Source organism: Triplophysa rosa, linkage group LG16, assembly GCF_024868665.1.
Source record: "Triplophysa rosa linkage group LG16, Trosa_1v2, whole genome shotgun sequence".
In the NCBI taxonomy this organism is placed as follows: Eukaryota; Metazoa; Chordata; class Actinopteri; order Cypriniformes; family Nemacheilidae; genus Triplophysa; species Triplophysa rosa.
The window spans coordinates 537538-557459 of NC_079905.1; the positions used below are offsets into that span (position 1 = coordinate 537538).

Here is a 19922-nt window from a genome sequence, read left to right on the forward strand (position 1 = left end):
GAGAGAGAGAGAGAGAGAGTGAGAGAGAGAGAGAGAGAGAGAGAGAGAGAGAGTGAGAGAGAGAGAGAGAGACACACAGAGAGAGAGAGAGAGAATACACCCGCAGCTTCACTCTCTCTCTCTCTCTCTGTCTGTCTGTCTGTCAGGTGTCTCTCAGGAGCAGTGCGGAGCGACACGAGAGCGAGCGAGACGCCTGGATTCACGAGAGGAGTCGTTTAGAGAAATCCCTCCGTCGGGCCGAAGCTGAACTGAGTCGTGTGAGAGCAGACATTCGTTCTGATGCGCTCCGAGATCTCACAGGATGTGATGTGGACAGCAGCGCGCTGAAGGTGAACCTCACCAAAACATTTCCTTGAACTGCGAACATTAGTCAGAAAGTGAATGTGTTCATGAGTTTATTTGACTCTTCATTAAAGGAGTCGGTTTTGTGTGTCTCTGCAGAAGATCTACAGCAAATACCTGCGCGCTGAGAGCTTCCGGAAGGCTCTGATATATCAGAAGAAGTATCTTCTGCTGCTGCTGGGAGGATTTCAGGAGTGTGAGGAGGCCACGCTGTCCCTCATCGCCCGCATGGGCGGCCACCCCACACACGCCTGTCTGGAGTCTCTCGGCCATCCACGCAGAGGCTTCACTCGCTTCCGATCGGCTGTGCGCGTCTCCATCGCCCTCTCCAGGTACTGATGCGCTACTGCAACTTAATTCAATGTACCAAGCTTCATATGTTGAGTACACTGTGACCAGTTGTTGTTCAGGGAGGTCTTGGCTTGAAGTGTTGAGTTGCGTGTGTGTCGTGCAGGATGAAGTTTCTGGTGAAGCGGTGGCAGAGAGCAGCTGGTGGTTCCCTCACGTCTCAGATCATCAGCAGGAACGGTCAGATGACAGGTGACGATCTCACTGATACACGTGTCCTGTCACCCTCTGATTCGCTCATGAGGATTGGCTCAGAAGGATGACGCTGTTTGTGTTGAAGGTGCTGACGTGAGGAACGAGTCTTCGTATCTGCATCCAGGCGGTGTGGATGCGTTCAGAGAGAGACGAGCGGGCAGCCGCGGGCGCACAGGACGAGAATCGCCTCGATCTGCAGCGTCGGTCACACACAGGTACCACAGCGGAGCGCTCACGGTTACATCACAACACCACGACTGCGGAGAACCGACAAACTCTCTCCTCTCTGTAGGTATCACAGTATGGCAGGTGACCCCGGAGGTTTGTCTTGTTCTCACCTGCAGAACTATGACCCCGATCGAGCTCTCACAGACTACATCTCTCGTCTGGAGGCCCTACAGAGACGACTAGGAAGTGTGCAGTCAGGTAGCCACCAACAGATGTATAAGCACACTGTGAACTCAGTGGGGTCAGGGGTCAGTCACGTTTGTCGTTTCGCCCACAGGTTCGACCGCTCAGATGCACTTTGGAGTCAGAAGATAGATGATCTTGGTTCACATTTATAAACTCGGTTGCCTTCTCTCGTGCTGAGCTGCTGTGCTTTTGTATTCTTTACTATGATGTGGACTGCTTCGTGGGACCAAAAAGACCTTTTGTTTGCGCGTCGTCTTATAATCAGGCTTTCTGGCAGCAGCTTCAATGTCTGTACATTAGTTCTGTTTGATTTGTTGTTAACGAAAACCAATCCTGCTGTTGATGTATATTTGTGGAATGATAATTCAGTTGATTTATTTAAGCGTTTGAGAGAGTTTGGTGGATCAGGTGGGCTGCTATCGGACTCTTGATAACACACCTGCGTAATAAAACACTAAGAGAACGTGACGTGTGAATGTTATTTATATCTGATGAAGAGTGCGGTCGTGTTGTGTTATCAGATCCTCTACACACTGTGTTTTATTCGCTCCCACGAACAGACCACAGAGGACATTTGTAGAAGACATATTTTTGTAAAGGTAGGAGGTTTGGATTTTATGGGTATTTTGTCAAAACTGAAATAAAGATTAATATAATATTCGAAAACTGCGTTTGTCTCTGTTGTCTTTTTACACTGAGTCATTTAGCAGACGCTTTTATCCAAAGTGACTTACAGATGAGGGAAACAACGGAAGCAATTGGAACGTGAGGGATAATTGATAAGTTTCCTTTCATGTTTTATTGAATAACATCATATAACTGGGATGTAGAGGTATTATGAGTTTATAAACTGTGTTTGCTTGCTTGCTCTAATGGAAAAATACTGCTGTGCTATGAGGAACTCACCAAGAGCTGCATGAATAAAAAACAGGATGTGGTTTAAACTGACAGAACATTTAGTTCTGCTAGGAGGGCAAAATAACTGCTGACAAAGATGAATTAATCCATTGCATATGTTTTAAGTATAATCATGAGTTTTGATGTGTTTTATTGAATCATAGGAGTAAGAAACAATGCTGCATAATTAAAGCATTAGATGATTGAGTTTTTTTACTGAAAGTATTTTTACATGTTGTCTTGCGATATGAAACTGTCTCTAGGGAACACTTCCTCAAATTAGCAACTGACCGCAGGTTGCAGAAGAGGTGTTGCAAAAATGTTGTTTTGCAGGAACTATCACAGAAGGATGGAATCAGATATACGTGGTGCATGGTGATTGGTGGAAAGGGAGCAGCACTCCTTAAAAGGGAAAGGCGGAGTCAGAAGACGAGACCGACGTTACATATTGAATAAATATGGGTGTTTTTGAATAATTTGAGTTGTTGGCTTGTGGTGGAGTGAGGAGATCGTCTGACAACCCAAAGCTTTGTTACTTTTTACATCTGATAATAAAACTTCTATATAACTTGGAGAAAAGTCTCTTTCAAATTTTTGAGCATGCAGGACTGCCTTAAAAGTCCAACAAACGACAACAAAACGCAGAAGCGCAGTAAAACTGGTCTCAGCACAGTATACAGAGCCAATGTGTTTTTATTTAGAACGAGTAGAAGAGATAGAAGTAGATCTGATCGGACAGCTGCTGACACAAGAGATGTGTTTTCATTCACTTGTTTTGTGCTTTGAAACACAAGTTGATCAAGAACCTTCTTCATGCTCATTCATCAGTGAAAGGACACAAACATTTCTCAATACATTTCAATTCGTTTCACTTGGAACATTTCGTCAAAGTCATTTTCTCTGTCCACAACAGAACAAGTTACAAACGTTTGTAGGTCTTCACACTGTTGAAAGCGTGTCATGTGACATCGACACACACTCATTAATATTCATGATGCGAGCTGCAGCGCTCGAGTGTGTTCACGTGTCTTCAACTTCATGTCACGCTGCTGCTGCTTTGACATTTACACATCAACTTTTGTAGTGAAATGCTGAAATGTCTGATGTTGTGATCGTGTTTTTGATCTTTTCAAGATGATTCTTCAGTTTTGATCATTTTAATTGATATTCAATATGTGACATTGTCAAAACATTGTGTGCTTTTACAATCATCAGAAACTTTACCAGATCACAGAAGTATCACAGATGAGATCTCGTTAACATCTCAATTATTTCTCTTAGACATCAATGAGATTAAATGGAGAGCGAATGGAAACTCCTGCTGAAGTCTCGAATCAGAAATCTGACAAATGTGTGTGTCGTGAGAGTTTGAGAAGAGATGTCAACAGTGTGTCAAACTGAGCTCAGATTTGTCTCGTCTGCGATCAAAAGTCAATATTATTGAAGATCTCAGTGTGAACTCAACATTTCTCATCACGTCCAGATTATTTTACCTCCACAATCTAGTCATATTTTACACCTTCATACTCTTCACGTGTTTACACAATCACGCTCTCATTTGATTCTCTTTTTATTTCTCCCATAAGCAATCTTAAGAGAAACACGCGAGACTAAATTGGTTCGTGAAATACAACACAACAGAGAACTCCCTCAGATCTCCTGAGCCATGAGAGAGAAACCTGTGAGCGGTACGTGGAAGAATAACAATACTTATTTCCCGTTCACACGCTTGCTCGGGTATCAAACTTCAGATCTGCAGGCGGATCAGAGCAGAACAAAGAAAACAGAGGAGAGTTTCTACAAACGCATGAATGCGCACTTGGCATTTCTTTCGCCAAAGACCACAAGAGTAATACAAGACCATCTGATCAGTTTCTTGACAGTCTGCTGGAAAAGTTTCGCTTGTTTCTTTCATGTGTTCTTCTCTGAATGTTTGACACCGAGCGTTGATGTCAAATTCAGTATGATGTCTGTCCTGTTATTAACCCCAGTACCATGTGTTGAGATCATTCACTGTGCGGTAGTTTCGGTTTCTTCTGATATGATCACAGGACCGGCAGGCGTGCTCAAGACCGAACCAGGTTCCTCTCACAGCGTAACGTTCTCTCCAGCCGAAATACTTCACGTACATGTCTGGGTTTTCATGGAGGACTTTGAGATGCGCTGCGAGTTCTTCGGCGGTTTTGAAGTCGTCCACGTGTATAAACGCTTCTGCTGGTATGAATTTCTCGTAGTTCTTTCTGGGTGGACCGAGGACCACCGGTACGGTGCCGAGCTTCATGGGGTTGTAGAGTTTCTCTGTGATGTAATCTTCATGTATGGAGTTCTCGAAAGACAGATAGAATTTACAGCTGGACACCAGTTTGGGATAATCTCCATCACTGACGTGTCTGTCGAAGGAATCGCCGAAGGTTTCCACGCTGACGTGTTCCTTTAACTTCTCGTAGTATTTCGAGCGCTCATAGTCTGGGTTCCAGTTAGTCACAATCCAGCAGATGAATTTCTCCTTCTTTGGTATTTCAAATGTTCTGTCGTCAGCGCTTCTCTCTGAGGTCTGACCGTATGGGACGGTGATATCAGAATCTCTCCTGTAAGATGTTGTCAGGTTAAACAGGTCATTCAGACGAGGTTTGAGGGCCGAGTTGCTCGGAGACTCCATGTTCATCCAGACCCATTTCTGGAAGTAAGGCCGTGGTAGCGTCGGCATGTTGGATAAGTCCTCGTGGATATCTCTGTGATGAAATAAGATGCCGTGTGCTGTATTAAACAGATTCCTGTCGTCCGTTAACTGACATCCCTCGATCTGAAACAGCCAACTACAGGATTGCGAAGTAACGTTCCGCCCAAACGGCCATATCCAGATCAACAGAAGCGTGTCTGTTTGTGATGGACTTGATGGTTTTGGTTCAGTTTCTTTGACTACGGTAACGTTCACAGCACAGGTGTCATTTATGAGCTGGGTGTGGTTGATGCATGCGTCTGGACAGTCCTTGTGTTTGGAAACTTGAACCGCTGGACAGTGTAAACAGTTCATCGTCGGGCTGTGGTACACGTAGAAGATGGCAAAGACACATGACAGGAACATGGCAGCGATGAGGATGTGCGGACACGATCTTCGAGTCTCCATCATCTGCCCTTCAGAAAAAACATAAACAAATATATACTGCTTTTATGACAAAGCTGACTTGATACTGTACAACTTTTAAAATATTCAGTAGCTTTTAGTATGGGTGTAATATCTTAAAACATAACATTTTACATAATTTTTTATTCTATTTTTTTGTACATTATGTATATGCGTGTATAATCACTATGGGCCTTATTCATGAAACCGTCGTAAACATATGAGTAAATTCCGAGTCGTTTGTGCGTAAAACAGATCTTCCCGAAAACTTTACACCAGATTCACAAATACTTCGTAAACGTCAGATTTCGTAGTAAAATGTGTGTATGTTAATGAATTCCAATCATTCGTAAACAGGGTGCGCGTGCATGCCAACTCACAATTAGCATAATCCCGCCTACGAATTACAGTTACGCAAATGATGTATCTAGGTATACTGGAATTCTCTGGACTTTATTATCTGGTTTGGCTACATCAAGAGACTCATAGGCTATTTGCTTACCAATTTTGCTCTGGAGGCTCTGCGCGAGTGCGCGTTATTCTTCAGATGCTGTGATTTAGAATATCCGCAACAGTTAGCCTACTTGTTACTAGTTTCTTATTTCGAGTAACTCGACTTAATATGAACTTAATATGACAATGCATTAATATTAACTGCTCCATCGTTGTGTATGATGGTTTGTCCCGCCTCTTCTCCACTGTGATTGGACGGCTGTGTAAATAAGGACAGTGACCAGCTCTAAAAGTAAAAAATAATAAAAGAGAGGGCAGAAGAACTGGTGAAATATCATTATGATACATGATGCATCAAAACGCAGTGTCATCAGTTTGTCTAAAAGAATACAGGACGTTACGTGCGGTTTTATGCACCATCTACACGTGTTTGATGAATGAGGCACATCAGGCCCAGTGTGCACGTACTATAGATGTGTGCATTCATATGACTTTATAAGAGACTGAAGTTACAGCTTCAGAACGGTGTTATCAATGAAACAGACTCATTTCTGTGTTCTTAGGTCATGAATACAATAAACCAGTGGTGTAGTCTAGTTTTTTGTGGTGTTTCCCTACACACCCGTCCCATGAGCACCACCACACTCACAAAAGCATAGAGTATGCCTCTATAGAGCTTGTTCAATTTGAATGGTTGAATGTTGCGCCATCTTGGGAGGATTCTTTCACTGTCGACTTCTCCATATATCAAACAAAACAAGTAACGCTACATATCAACACAATAATAGCAGTGGAGTATGATCCTCCCAAGATGGCGGCGCCACCGCAACATGCAACAGGACGTGACTCACGTCAGCTTCACATTCTCTTATAGAAAGCTTTATTGCAAGCAAGATTTCAATAGCCAATGACAGCTGGGGGAACTTGCTGGTTTTGTTAATCACCGTCTAACTCCGTCAGTTCAGAGTTTCATTTAGCCTTTGATGGTATGTACACAATCCCTAAAGCACGGGTTTTATCAGCTGGCAATTTTCAATGCACATTTGTGATCCAGTCTTTGAAAACCCAGCTGTAAAGACATTTATTAGTGATATACTATTTCTACATAAACTCACCCTGCTAAATAATAGAAACCATGACATAAATTCTAGTGGTTTCCATTAAAATACCTTTATGATCCGCACATTTTACTATTAGAAAATGAAATGATTGCATTAATGGGTGTTCTACTGATTCCCATCTGCATCTCTTGTGTTTTGGGCCGGGTTCTATTCTTTCTTCAGCAGGGCAACCAACATGATGTAAAGAATGTCCCGTGAAAGTATCATCTTTAGATTTAAATTAGTTTGATTTTGACTAAGGCCGTGTCAAAGGCTTACAGTAAATCATATTGAAATAAATGGTCAAAATCAAACTCTGATGCTCGTCACTAATAACTAGAGTTTAGCCTAGTTTTCACACACTGGGTCACACTTATGAGTGCAAGTTTCATATATTATTGACATTGATGGTTAACTATAATGATGGAGAATGAACATTTGTGCAGTTATGTCAAGCAGCACGTATAGATGCTGGCAGTGTCTCTGGACTGACTTTCACAAGGCTGGCCAGGAGTTCTCGTCTCTTATCATGTAAAACCATTGCATTATAGTGTAAGTTATCTCTCCCTTTCTCCCTCGTTTATTGATTCACCACACAAAGTGACGTTTGTGAAGTTGGTTAGTTAGATACAATTGAATATGCCAATAATCCCCTTTTAGAGTCCTATGGTAATGTGACCCAGCGCAAAAGCACTGAAAAGGTTTCACGATCTCCTTTCGTTTCACATCTCTCGGGTGCACCAATGGTCCAAAAGTAAGCGTGTCGCACTTTTCTGACACAAAACGATGTTGTTATGTATCCTGGCGCTTTTTTATAAGTGAGTATACGGATATAATCCTTGATCTTTTCTAGTGGCCATACGGCTTTACACCTGCGTATCACGCAGACTACACCACTGCAATAAACTACAGTGAATGATTGGTTTAGATCCCTTTCCAAAGCAAATATCAATTCAACACAGATGATGAACATTTTGGATGGATGACACAAAGTAACCTAAGAATATGAAAGATGTTACAGCGTCTTTTACGGTTTGTGTGTGTGATTTGTATTAGTAGCAGCAAAGTGTCTCTCACCTGTGTTATTCTCTACAGCATCTCATCTCATCATCTTCTGTCTCCGTTCCTACAGCAAAACAGCACCTGAGCACCAGATTCCACACCCAAAAGAATAAAATATTCCATAGGGTAGAAGAGATGGAGGACTGTGATTGGTCATTCTCTCTCTCGTGGGTGTTTGTTGAGCGAGTGAAGTGAGCGGCTGTGTGGGGTTTTGAGCCCGCTGTGGGTTTTCGCTTCTTCTCTTGCTATTAAGCCTGCAAGTGGGTTGGATTCACTCACATGACATCACAGAGTCAGTGTTGCCAACCTAGCAATTTAGTTGGTAGTTTTAGCAACTTTTCAGACGGCCTTGGCAACTTTATTTTCAAAACGCACCTAGCAACAATTTTAGCCATTTTTTTTATTTATTTGGCGACTTCTAGCAACTTTTGAAAAGTGACTCAAATAACAAAACCAAGCATTTTCCCTCAAAACAACGATCTTCTCTTTCACACATTCAGTCACACATTCAAAGGTCTGTAGACACGTGGTTCCTGGAGGACCCCAGTACTGCACATTTTCTTTGTTTCCCTCATGTTTTGTATAATGCCATGTAAGTGGCTTTGGATGAACCGTCTGCCAGAGTGCCTAAAATGCCACATCTGATGCAGGTCTTTCAGTGTCTGCTAATGAAGTGATGAGGTGGCTCGAGTGTGTCAGATGAGGGACCCACACGGCGCAGTACTGGGCTCCACCAGGACACATTTGGAAACAGGGGGTGAAAGAACATCTGCTATTGATCTTCACGAGCTGTAAGGCTGTCAGCTGTCACACTTCTAGTCAAATGGAGAAGAGCTTTAAAGTATACAGTATGTTTAAAGCTACGTTAAGGTATAATAATGTTAATGTGACTGTCTGCCATCTAATGCTAATAAATATAAATCCAGAGTTAACATTACATTCCACACTTCTGTTTCCTGTTAGTGTCTCAGTGCGTGCATGTTTTGCTACACACTCAAATGTACATACTTTCCATAACAAAAACACTTGTAATGCATAGTATAAGTAGGAGAATTGGGATGCAGCAAATGTGTATTTTCTCAGTTTTGCAAAGTTAGGTAATGACGTCATTACGCGATGACATCACAATGTAATTTAGCAACGAATTGACCTGCCTTTAGCAATTTTTCCTAAAACTGAGTTGGCAACAGTGCACGGAGTAAAGGCAGCGCACGCCGGGAGTGTAGAGGAATGTACCCGGATAGCACAGGCACATCTGTAAGAGATCTGGAAAACATCTGCTAAACGTCTTAGAAAGAGCTGTTGTACATCCATTCTACATCCTCCACATCTTCCAGACATCTTCTAGAGGTCTATAGGACATCTGACAGCAGACGTCTCGGAAATGTAGGGCAGACGAGCCAGATGTACGTGTGCTATCAGGGTGCTTTGGCCGTAGGGGATGTAGTAGGTCATGATTGTGTGTTAGGGGCATCCAGAATGAGTAGCGCTATTGTTCTTTTTTGAGTAGTGTGGAGAAAGGTGTGGGGTCGGGGTTCATTTACTCCGGCATACCTCTCTCCACTCCCGCTGATCGTTGTGAAAGTGATCGTTTCAAATATCCCTCCCTTCATTAAAGATGAGGTGTTGTCACATTTCGGTAAACTGATCGCTCCAGTGAAAGTCTGCACATGCTCGAGACTTTTCCTGGTTTAGGGTCTGATGCGCTTGTGAGGTATTCTGCCAGTTTAGATTCTCTGTTTAACCACAGATAGCATTCCTGTTGACTTATCTGAGCTGTTGCTTCTGTCCAGTGTTTGAGGCATTTCTCTTTTTGTGCTTTTATCATGTGGTTTAGTCTGGCTGGGGTTTGGGGTTGGCTTGGGCATGGTTTGGGTTGTAGAGTCAGGTCTGAGATCAGTTGGATGAATGGTATTAGAGGATATAGTCCTAATTCTGCTCTGCAGGCGTTGTTTGGAGTTTTCCGCTGTACCCGAAGAATGTTTTGACACATTTGTGTTTGCAGAGCCTTTATTGGGTGTTTGTCCCATCTGGTGAACTCTTGGTTGGTGAGCGGACACCAAACCTCACATCCATACAGTGCCATTGCTTCTAGAATTGATTGGATTATTTTCAGACAGATTACAGTTGGGATGTCAATTTTGATATTCTTTTTGATGGCGTAAAAAGCTCTTCGTGCCTTGTCTCTCAGGTCATTCACAGCCGTGTTTAAGTTTCCAGTGTGACTCATGTTTATACCAAGATATGTGTAGTTCTGGGTGTGTTCTAGGGGCGTGTTGTTTAGTTTGAAACTGTGATGTTGGTTTTGGCGACTGGGCCTTTTTTGGAATATCATGATTTGAGTCTTTTTAAGGTGACCTGATAGGGCCCATGATTGACAGAAAGTGTGCAGGGTGTCTAGATGTTGCGGTTTATTTTGGTTGGTTTCTTTGTCAATTAAAGTAGGAAGAGTGTATATATGATCTGACGTGCGGTAGTTTGGTTGGAAACTGCCGTTCAGAATGTTACAGAAGAGTTTACCTACAGTAGGTTGCCGTTTACACATATTCCACGGTAACTATTAGGGTCGAATTTGTCTCCGCTTTCATGGATTGGAGTTATGAGACCTTGGTTCCAGATCTTGGGAAATATACCTGTACTAAGGATGATATTAAACAATTTAAGAATGAGTTTTTGGTCTGTGTATTTAATCATCTCATTTAGGATGCCATCGATACCACTTGCTTTTCGGGATTGAAGGTTTGGTATATTATGGGATAGTTTGGCTAGTGTAATTGGAGAATCTAAAGGGTTTTGGTGATCTTTAATAGTTTGTTGTGTAGGGTAGTTTGTTCATGTTCTTGTTTATATTACTAAAGAGCTTTGAGAAGTGGGTTGGCCATATGTCTCCGTTCTGAACGGGTAAATCTTCACGGTGGGATTTATTAACTGCATTCCAATGTTCCCAGAAGCGGTTTGTTTCTGGAGATTGTTCAATTTTAACTGATGTTGTGTATCTTGTTTCTTTTTCTTCCTTGTGTGTGTCCTTATACTCTTTAAGTTTGGCTTGTGTTTACATAGTCAGCATCTCTGTGTTTCTGCTTTGATAGAATTCTTACTTCTTCTCTAAGGTTTTTACACTTGTTGTCAAACCATTTCTCATTTACAGGCTTCTTGTTTGGTTTTGCGTTTGTGGATTTTAGGTTAGATAGTGTTGCAGATATTGTAAATATTTGGTTAATCCCGTCTACTGCTAAATTTACACCTTCGTTATTGTGTGGGAATGGAGTTTCTAGGAATTTATTCAGTAGGTTTTGAAGAATTACAGAAGAGTGACACGACAGCAGTTTGAAGTTATGGCTGCACTCAGTGACTTTGATTGGAGGTAGCTGGGTGGGTGTTGTAGGGAGTGGGGGGGCTTGTTGGTTGTGGTTCGGGGCGTGTCATTTGTTGGGACTGTGTGGATCTGGTCTGGTTGGTCTTGTTTTGTGGTCGATGTCGGACAACAGAGGAATAAAGTTAATTATGCCATTACTACATTTCCCTGGTTGTTCCTCTGTTGTATGTTGTTGATCGCGGAATGAGACCGGGTTGGACCTGCACGGTTTCGGCGGGTGGGGCTTCCTGGGTCGCGGCTCGTGGGCTCTCCCTGTTCTTCTTGGACGTTGCTCGGTGGCTTTGGTCGGGGTCACTGAGTGCAGCTATGACACGTCAGAGGAGATCTGGCCCTCCCGGCTGAGCCTGGTTTCTCCCGAGGTTTTTTTCTCTCCATTATTCAGCATTGGAGTTTGGGTTCCTCGCCACAGCAGAGCAGTGCAGTGTTGGCTTGCTCACCGGGAGACTGCATTTATTTATTCATTTATTTATTTATTTATTAGATATTATTTATTATAATGATCTTGCTTGGTCTATAAACACCATGCACTGTGCTGTGTTTTACCTTTCTGTGTTTTTCTTATTTGCTCCGGTAAAGCTGCTTTGGAACTATGCACATTGTGAAAAGCGCTATATAAATAAAATTGAATTGAATTACGCTTCGGTATGTATCTTCACTATTTTGTTTCCATCTGTATGTCTGTTTTAGGGTATGGAGGTGAGTTTGGTTTGAGGTTTGGAGTCATTTTACGGTGATGTGATAATGGGGATGATGGGCAGACGGTGAACGCTCTGAGGGAGTTTGGATTGAGATGGGTGAAGATAGTCTACTGTGCTGTTACCCAGCTTTGAACTGTAAGTGGACCTGCCGTACCCATCTCCTCGTAGTCTGCCATTGACCGTGTACAGACCCGGTGTACGACAAAGATGGAGAAGTCGTAATCCATTTTCTTTGTTTTATCATAGATTAGTCTTTGTGTGTGTGGGTGGGGGAAGGACATCTCCTCCTGGAATGTGTTCGTCTCTCTGGGAGTGAAGCGTGTCTGATTCTCTGAGTCGACAGCCCTGAATCAGCTCCTAAAGCTGTCGTCTCATTTGAAATGAGGAAGAAATGATCAGAACTGAAATGAAGTGCACACGCACACACACACGTGTAAGCTGTGTTTCTATAGACTCGTGTGTTCATCAAACATTCATTTCATGTTATTAGTTGTAACTTCAGCTTTAAGTCTTTAGTGCTTCTGTTCCGAGATGACTTCAAATCAAGACGTTTCTACTGAATTGACCTGTGAACTCTTTGCCCACCAGGAGAAAATACATGCTGTAGAAGTATTGTTCATTGTTAGCTAATGCATTAACTCGTTGTTGACAAATACAAGCTTAACAATATGCCAAATATACTAATATTATATAATATTTGTTAAGGAAAACCTGTATATATATATACACTCACCTAAAGGATTATTAGGAACACCATACTAATACGGTGTTTGACCCCCTTTCGCCTTCAGAACTGCCTTAATTCTACGTGGCATTGATTCAACAAGGTGCTGAAAGCATTCTTTAGAAATGTTGGCCCATATTGATAGGATAGCATCTTGCAGTTGATGGAGATTTGTGGGATGCACATCCAGGGCACGAAGCTCCCGTTCCACCACATCCCAAAGATGTTCTATCGGGTTGAGATCTGGTGACTGTGGGGGCCATTCTAGTACAGTGAACTCATTGTCATGTTCAAGAAACCAATTTGAAATGATTCGAGCTTTGTGACATGGTGCATTATCCTGCTGGAAGTAGCCATTAGAGGATGGGTACATGGTGGTCATAAAGGGATGGACATGGTCAGAAACAATGCTCAGGTAGGCCGTGGCATTTAAACGATGCCCAATTGGCACTAAGGGGCCTAAAGTGTGCCAAGAAAACATCCCCCACACCATTACACCACCACCACCAGCCTGCACAGTGGTAACAAGGCATGATGGATCCATGTTCTCATTCTGTTTACGCCAAATTCTGACTCTACCATTTGAATGTCTCAACAGAAATCGAGACTCATCAGACCAGGCAACATTTTTCCAGTCTTCAACTGTCCAATTTTGGTGAGCTCGTGCAAATTGTAGCCTCTTTTTCCTATTTGTAGTGGAGATGAGTGGTACCCGGTGGGGTCTTCTGCTGTTGTAGCCCATCTGCCTCAAGGTTGTGCGTGTTGTGGCTTCACAAATGCTTTGCTGCATACCTCGGTTGTAACGAGTGGTTATTTCAGTCAAAGTTGCTCTTCTATCAGCTTGAATCAGTCGGCCCATTCTCCTCTGACCTCTAGCATCAACAAGGCATTTTCGCCCACAGGACTGCCGCATACTGGATGTTTTTCCCTTTTCACACCATTCTTTGTAAACCCTAGAAATGGTTGTGCGTGAAAATCCCAGTAACTGAGCAGATTGTGAAATACTCAGACCGGCCCGTCTGGCACCAACAACCATGCCACGCTCAAAATTGCTTAAATCACCTTTCTTTCCCATTCTGACATTCAGTTTGGAGTTCAGGAGATTGTCTTGACCAGGACCACACCCCTAAATGCATTGAAGCAACTGCCATGTGATTGGTTGATTAGATAATTGCATTAATGAGAAATTGAACAGGTGTTCCTAATAATCCTTTAGGTGAGTGTATATAAATATTATAATTCAGTCAAACATTCATTGTAGTACTCATTCCAAGAATAAATATAATTCTAAGGAAATAATGAAGAAAGGTCAACGGGAAACACATTTCATATTGATTCATTTTCTGAACACAGATCTGATAATCACGCTTTTCTTTTACATTTAACCTATCAGTGTTTTAGTAGTTGGGGCAGACCAAACATATGTCATTCATTTAGACCTTTTAGATCTTTTGTTCATACGTTCCAGATTTTCGTCACAGTCCGTGACACAAAAGAGAATCATGTGAATATTTTTCAGAAGTTAATGTTGTTGTGTTTGTGTGTTTCTGAGTGTGTATCTGATGATGGGATTGTCTGGCGTGTGTATCATGGTTGTGTAGTTGACTGCAGGAAAGCGTCCGTCCACCAGCTCAAAGTCAAACAGTCTCAGTAAAGTCGACCAGATGGTTTTAATCTGAACGTAAGCGAAGTTTTCCCCGATGCAGCGATGACGCCCTGTCAGACATGAACCAGACACACACGTTTATCACTTCAAATCATTCATTCAGTAAACGTCACCTTTATAAAGTGCCTGACGCTCAAGCTCACCGGCTCCAAAAGGAATATAAGCGAACTTCTCTCCAGCCGCGGGGTTATCGTTGAGATAACGGTCAGGATTAAACTCCAGACGATCTGACCAGGTGTCGTGAAGACGATGGTTGACTGTCGGAGACACACACACCTGATGTCCTGGAGGAATGGTGTATTCACCTACAGTCTGACCACAGAGAGATTTCAGACAGTTATCACGTGATGAACGAACACAACATTAACAACGGTGTGTATAAAAAACACACAATACAATCTGTGTGTGTGAGAGAGAGACACACACACACACACACACACACACCTGTGGGGTTTTGGCCATTCTCATCATAGTCATGATAGGAGGTCGTAGCCGGAGCGTTTCCTTCAGACAGCGATCCAACAAACTCAAATCTTTCAGCTGCGTCACAAAACCACAAGCACAACATGAGTGCGTTTAAGTGCATGTTCACATAAAGAACATTCTGGACACCCAGCAGTGAAACCATACATTCTGCTTCAGTGTGATTGTGTTCATCATGAGACCGACACGAGTGCTGCTGGGTCTTTATTAGTCTCATCATTATATTCATTCTTTTGAAATTCTTTAAACATAAAGCCAACTTTTTGTTAAACATGACATTTTTGTTAAAAGAATAAGAAAGCCACAAAGTTATTAGTGGATTTTTTTAAATTCTAGAACTGAGCCTTATATACTGAAAATTCTGATTACGAGAGAGAGATTTTATATATTATACTTCATGTCATTTCTAGGGCTGTACCGAATACCATTTTTGGAGCTTGGAAGCTCCGGGAGTAATCGACATCCAACATCGGAAGCTTCGGAGGGAGGGGCTGGACATATGCTTCTCTCCAATAAAGGCAGGAATCTGTGTCCGTCTGTCTGTTTGCACTTTTATTATGTCGAGAACCGTTCATCCAGTCGACTCCACGCGTGGCGGGTGTGTTGCTGAGGACCCACGGGGTGCAGCGTCGCATTTTGGTGCAATATGTTCAGAATGAATCAACTTTTAATAAACTACAGAACAGCGTGGACAGCCTCACATTAAAATAGTTCCGTTTTGTTTTTAATGGCAAATTATATTTTCGTTTAGTTATTTAGAAAAAAGTTAAGAGTATTTTTTGTGTGCGGTTCAGGTGCCACTGCGCTGGAGTGCGGATTGAAATGCATAACATGGAAACTGTTGCAGCCATTAAAATGGTTTTGTTTTGTTTTGATTTCAATGGTAAATTAGATATATTTTGTTTTCTTTCTTACGTTAGTTTATAAAAATGTTTTGAGTATTTCTTGTTTGTTGCTCAGGCACAGAACGCAGTTTGATTGCCAACTGCGCCAGATTTAAACGCATGACGGGCTTAAACTCCTCATTCTGTCACTGTATGACAAAAAAACGTTGGATACGTGCGACATAGTGACATGCAACCTGTCCTCCTTACCGGGTCCCAAACTGCTCCAAATATTCGGTGTTTATATCACGCAGCGCTGCGCAGACCGAACAGCGCAACGCATCTTTCATGATCTGCTCTCGTGTTGTTTCGATAACATAAGCAGATCTGCGCAACACGCACATAAGGTTGAACACATAATAAATCCCAAACTAGCATTTTTAGAGGCGTACACTTACAGAACTCGTGTGATTTTGCGAACTTGATGTGCTGTTGTGGTAGGCCGGTTTCAAACTCATATTTGGCACACTGGCTTTGTGTTGTCCTCGCTGAAGTGAAAGTGTTCCCACACACCTGAGGGCTTCGGCATTTTCCTCTTCTCCTTCAGATGAACTAAATCATGACCTTCACTTATGGCCGACTCATATTCAAGCGCGAATGCGAACCTCTTCGCGGGGATGCCAGGTGTTAGGAACAAACGAATATTCTGGTACAGCCCTAGTTATTTCTATTTTATCCTTTACTTGGCACCAGGGCTGTCACGATTATGATATTTGTCTGACCATTAATAAATCATTGCGATTATGACAATTAATTGTCTGTTTTGGGGCATTGACATTTAATTATCATACATTTTTTATTTGGCTTTGAAATGACCATATTGTTCTGAATATAAGACTATGTTTTTTGGGAAATACATTGTAGTGAATGGGGTCATTATCAAGGTGTAGGCTTTTACGTGTCAATAATACGACCGCCAAGCACTTGTAAAAGGAGTTGAATTGAAGCCACCGTTAAAACGCTATCAGGGATAGAAAAGCTTCTAGTCTGTTTTTTTCTCACTTGCAAGATCTTGTTGAAATGTTGGTAGACTGGTTTGACACTGAGATTATCTTAAATAATATTACATTGTACTGCAGGTTATTTTTACGGTACATGCTTTAAAGTGAGGGTGTTGTGGTGCTACACTTGACCAGTATTACCGAACTTTAGTCACAATACATACAGTAAATGCAGATGCACTACAGCTCCCCCTTGTGTCTTCTGTGGAGATGACCTGAAACCATCCACGAGACGATTCATCGAGACAGCCCTACTTAGCACCTTATTTGAATTTCCCTTGTATGTCTTTTGTTAGGTGTTTACAGAGCGAGCGAGAGAGAGGACGGGTCACCTGATCATAGTCGAGAGGTGGCAGATCTTCTCCACAGATGGTTTTCTGTTCGTTGCAACAGCGTCTCTGCAGCGCTCTGTCCCGAGCGAGGAAGAACCCCATCCACGCGCTGGTGGTGGAAGATGTGTGCTGTCCCGCCAACAACAGACCGATCAACATCCCTGCGATCTCATCATCACTGAGAGGACGTCCATCTCTACGGCAGACACACACACACACACACACACACACACACTTCATTCCTGACTCTTAGATTTAATGTCATTGCTGTCTTGGAGAAACCAGTGAGATCTCGATGGGTTGAGACGAGTGCAGATGTGGAACAGACTGATGTTACACTTCAGTATTGAAACAATGGCGTCAGCGTGCGATGTGATGTCATGTGATGTACTTGTATGTGGCGTCTACGAGCGTCTGCAGCATGTCGTCGTCTTTCTCTTGAGCTTCTCTGCGCTTCTTGATGACTTTATAAAAGATCTTCTTGATCTCCACGTGCGCTTGATCCCTCCGTCTGGAAACACACAGAGCACAACGAGGTCATGTTTGTGTAGCATGAATGATGACGTGTTCGTGTTCGTGTATGGACCTGAAGCTGGGCAGAGGCAGCCAGCCGGGCAGCAGCCAGGCGGCATGTGTGAATCCTCCGTCCAGATCCGCGTAGAGCTGCGCGACTCTCTCGTCCAGCATGCTGCGGATCTCAGGGCCGTGCAGGCAGCGGCTGGCCGTCAGGATGATGAGTTCGGATAAAGCCTCGAACAGATCTGATGTGACACAGGTCAACGCTTTAAACATCGGAACTAGTCGAGCTGATTTTGTACAATCATTCAGAGATGACGGAGGTTTGTTTCATCTCATTACTTCTCTCTCCACTGCGTCCCCATCGCTTGAAATACTCGTGAGTTTCTTCTTCGATTATTTCCACATGCTTCTTGAAATGAGCGATGTTCAGTCCAGTCTTTAACATTTTCTTCTGCTCCAGGAACAGCTGGACGTTTACAAACACACAACATCCAAAAGAAGAAAAGAATCTCTCTGTAAGTACTGTTCTCTGATCTCAGCGGTCACTTGCATGGCTTCATTGTTTTCTACACCGTTGTTATGACTTTGGATAAAAGCGTCTGTTAAACGCTTCAATGTAAATGTCTGCACTTAAAACGAGACATGCTTTAGAACGCTGTCTCATCACGTGATCTTACAGGATTGGGCACGTCGTAGGCGACGCCCTTGCCGAACACAGGTGTGGTGAGGCGCGCGTACACGTCCTCGGCGTTCAGATCTTCATTCTTGCTGTTGAACATCAGCGCGGCGGCGTCGCTCCCCAGCAGATACGTGAAGGTTTTTCCAAGCATGGTGAAGCTGACCACAGGACCGTACTGCACACATGAACCACACACGCATCATCATCACATCACATGTCGTCAAGAGTTTCATGTCACTCACCTTCTCGTAGGCCTGCTCCAAAAACGCGATAGGACTCCGACCAAAAGCCACAGCGTGACCCAGAAAAGGAACACTGGACGGAATACGAGGAGGATGTTTCTGAAAAACACAGAAATGATTATTACGCTCAGATATAATGAACTGAGAGCAAGCGAGATTATTTGATTCCGGGTCTTTGCTTGGGTCGTGTACGTCACGTGTGTTACATGTGTGCGCTCAGCATTAAGGACTGAAGCTGCAGGTATAACTTCTGGAGTCCAAACAAACACAACACTTCATTATTATTATTATCCATTTCATGCCATAAGGACAAGCCGTATTACAGAGAGGCCAGAATGAAATATGAATACATACAAAATAGTTGGCAGCTTTTTAGAGCATTGCATGTTTTCGTCGCTTTTCATTTTTTATTTCTTGCGAAATATAATTTAAGTCATTTATGTGACGAATGTGGTTTGCACAGAGCACTCTTCTTTTCGTGTAAGGGTATTTTCCTAACACTATAAACAACTGCATCCAATATTTTGTTCTTCACGTTTCGATCATTGTGCAACACAGTACCGACGTGCCGCTGCATGACGTCACCACACACCGTCCGTCAGATAATGAAGTGAGTGGCAGGTAATGCTGAGGTACTCACTGCGTGTCCCGTGTGCTGGTGTTTAAACATCACTTTGCCCAAATATCCCACAGTGAGCGTGAACACCGATGTAGCGAGCACCAGTGACGTCAGACTCAACTTCTCCACAGCGCGCTCCAGAACCTGACCGCTCATCTCAAATAGCGTCATCTTAAGCGAAATATTGAATCCAGTAAATGTGGGACGCTTCTATCGTGCACGTCCGCGCCTAAATAAGTGGCGATACTGGGCAGGGGCTCCTCGCTCACTTGGTTTTGTTTTATGGCATCGTCTATCTCTTCTGGAGCGCACTGGGTTGCGCGCTCGCGCGGTCCCGCCCCCGCCTGATGTGAGCAGGTCGGTCATTGGAAATCTGAGTGTGTCCATCAAGTAACTCCATGAACTGCGGCCGATATCTCGTACGCTGATTGGCTGTCGCTGCCTGAACTGATGTCTGCACATATGACGTCACCAGAGGCGCTTTTGGTCCAGGTGTATGCTGTACGAGCCATTGTTGTTTTCCCAACCTTCTTACTTATAATTCTATTTTCTGATGTATTGTATCTGTACTCTTGCTTGAAATGTATAGTGACTAAACTTTATGCTTTTTTGTATTTACACTTTGGCAATAAAAATAAAGTATGCTGCACGAGCCCACTAACATGCTAACGGTAAATACCTGAAGTGAGCCTGACAGTTAAATCTCATGGTTAAGTTGCACTTGTTTTTATTACGGTATATAAGCCTTTATTATTAATATCTTT

The 19922-nt window shown here is 43.0% G+C and overlaps 3 protein-coding genes across 3 annotated transcripts in view; 1 reads left to right on the forward strand and 2 right to left on the reverse strand.

Moving 5' to 3' along the window:
• The window catches only part of akap9 (A kinase (PRKA) anchor protein 9), a 60338-nt gene extending 58373 nt beyond the window's left edge, over positions 1-1965 (forward strand). Inside the window, 6 exon segments of the mRNA XM_057354674.1 lie at positions 147-329; positions 442-674; positions 797-882; positions 971-1100; positions 1178-1311; positions 1391-1965. Coding sequence (XP_057210657.1) covers positions 147-329; positions 442-674; positions 797-882; positions 971-1100; positions 1178-1311; positions 1391-1428 — 804 coding nt within the window. The 3' untranslated portion in view covers positions 1429-1965.
• Positions 1966-2076: 111 nt separating this feature from the next.
• si:ch1073-440p11.2 (4-galactosyl-N-acetylglucosaminide 3-alpha-L-fucosyltransferase 9) lies at positions 2077-8116 on the reverse strand. Its single transcript, XM_057355128.1, has 2 exons — positions 7951-8116; positions 2077-5331 (listed from the first exon to the last, which is right to left on the reverse strand). The coding sequence occupies exon 2, from the start codon at positions 5324-5326 to the stop codon at positions 4178-4180; it is 1149 nt and encodes a 382-aa protein (XP_057211111.1). The 5' UTR covers positions 5327-5331; positions 7951-8116; the 3' UTR covers positions 2077-4177.
• Positions 8117-14049: 5933 nt separating this feature from the next.
• LOC130567181 (lanosterol 14-alpha demethylase) lies at positions 14050-19355 on the reverse strand. The gene is made up of 10 exons (XM_057355129.1): positions 19180-19355; positions 18540-18638; positions 18296-18472; positions 17958-18084; positions 17686-17860; positions 17491-17610; positions 17100-17295; positions 14844-14939; positions 14543-14711; positions 14050-14449 (listed from the first exon to the last, which is right to left on the reverse strand). The coding sequence occupies exons 1-10, from the start codon at positions 19327-19329 to the stop codon at positions 14256-14258; spliced, it is 1503 nt and encodes a 500-aa protein (XP_057211112.1). The 5' UTR covers positions 19330-19355; the 3' UTR covers positions 14050-14255.
• Between the last annotated feature and the right edge of the window lie 567 nt (positions 19356-19922).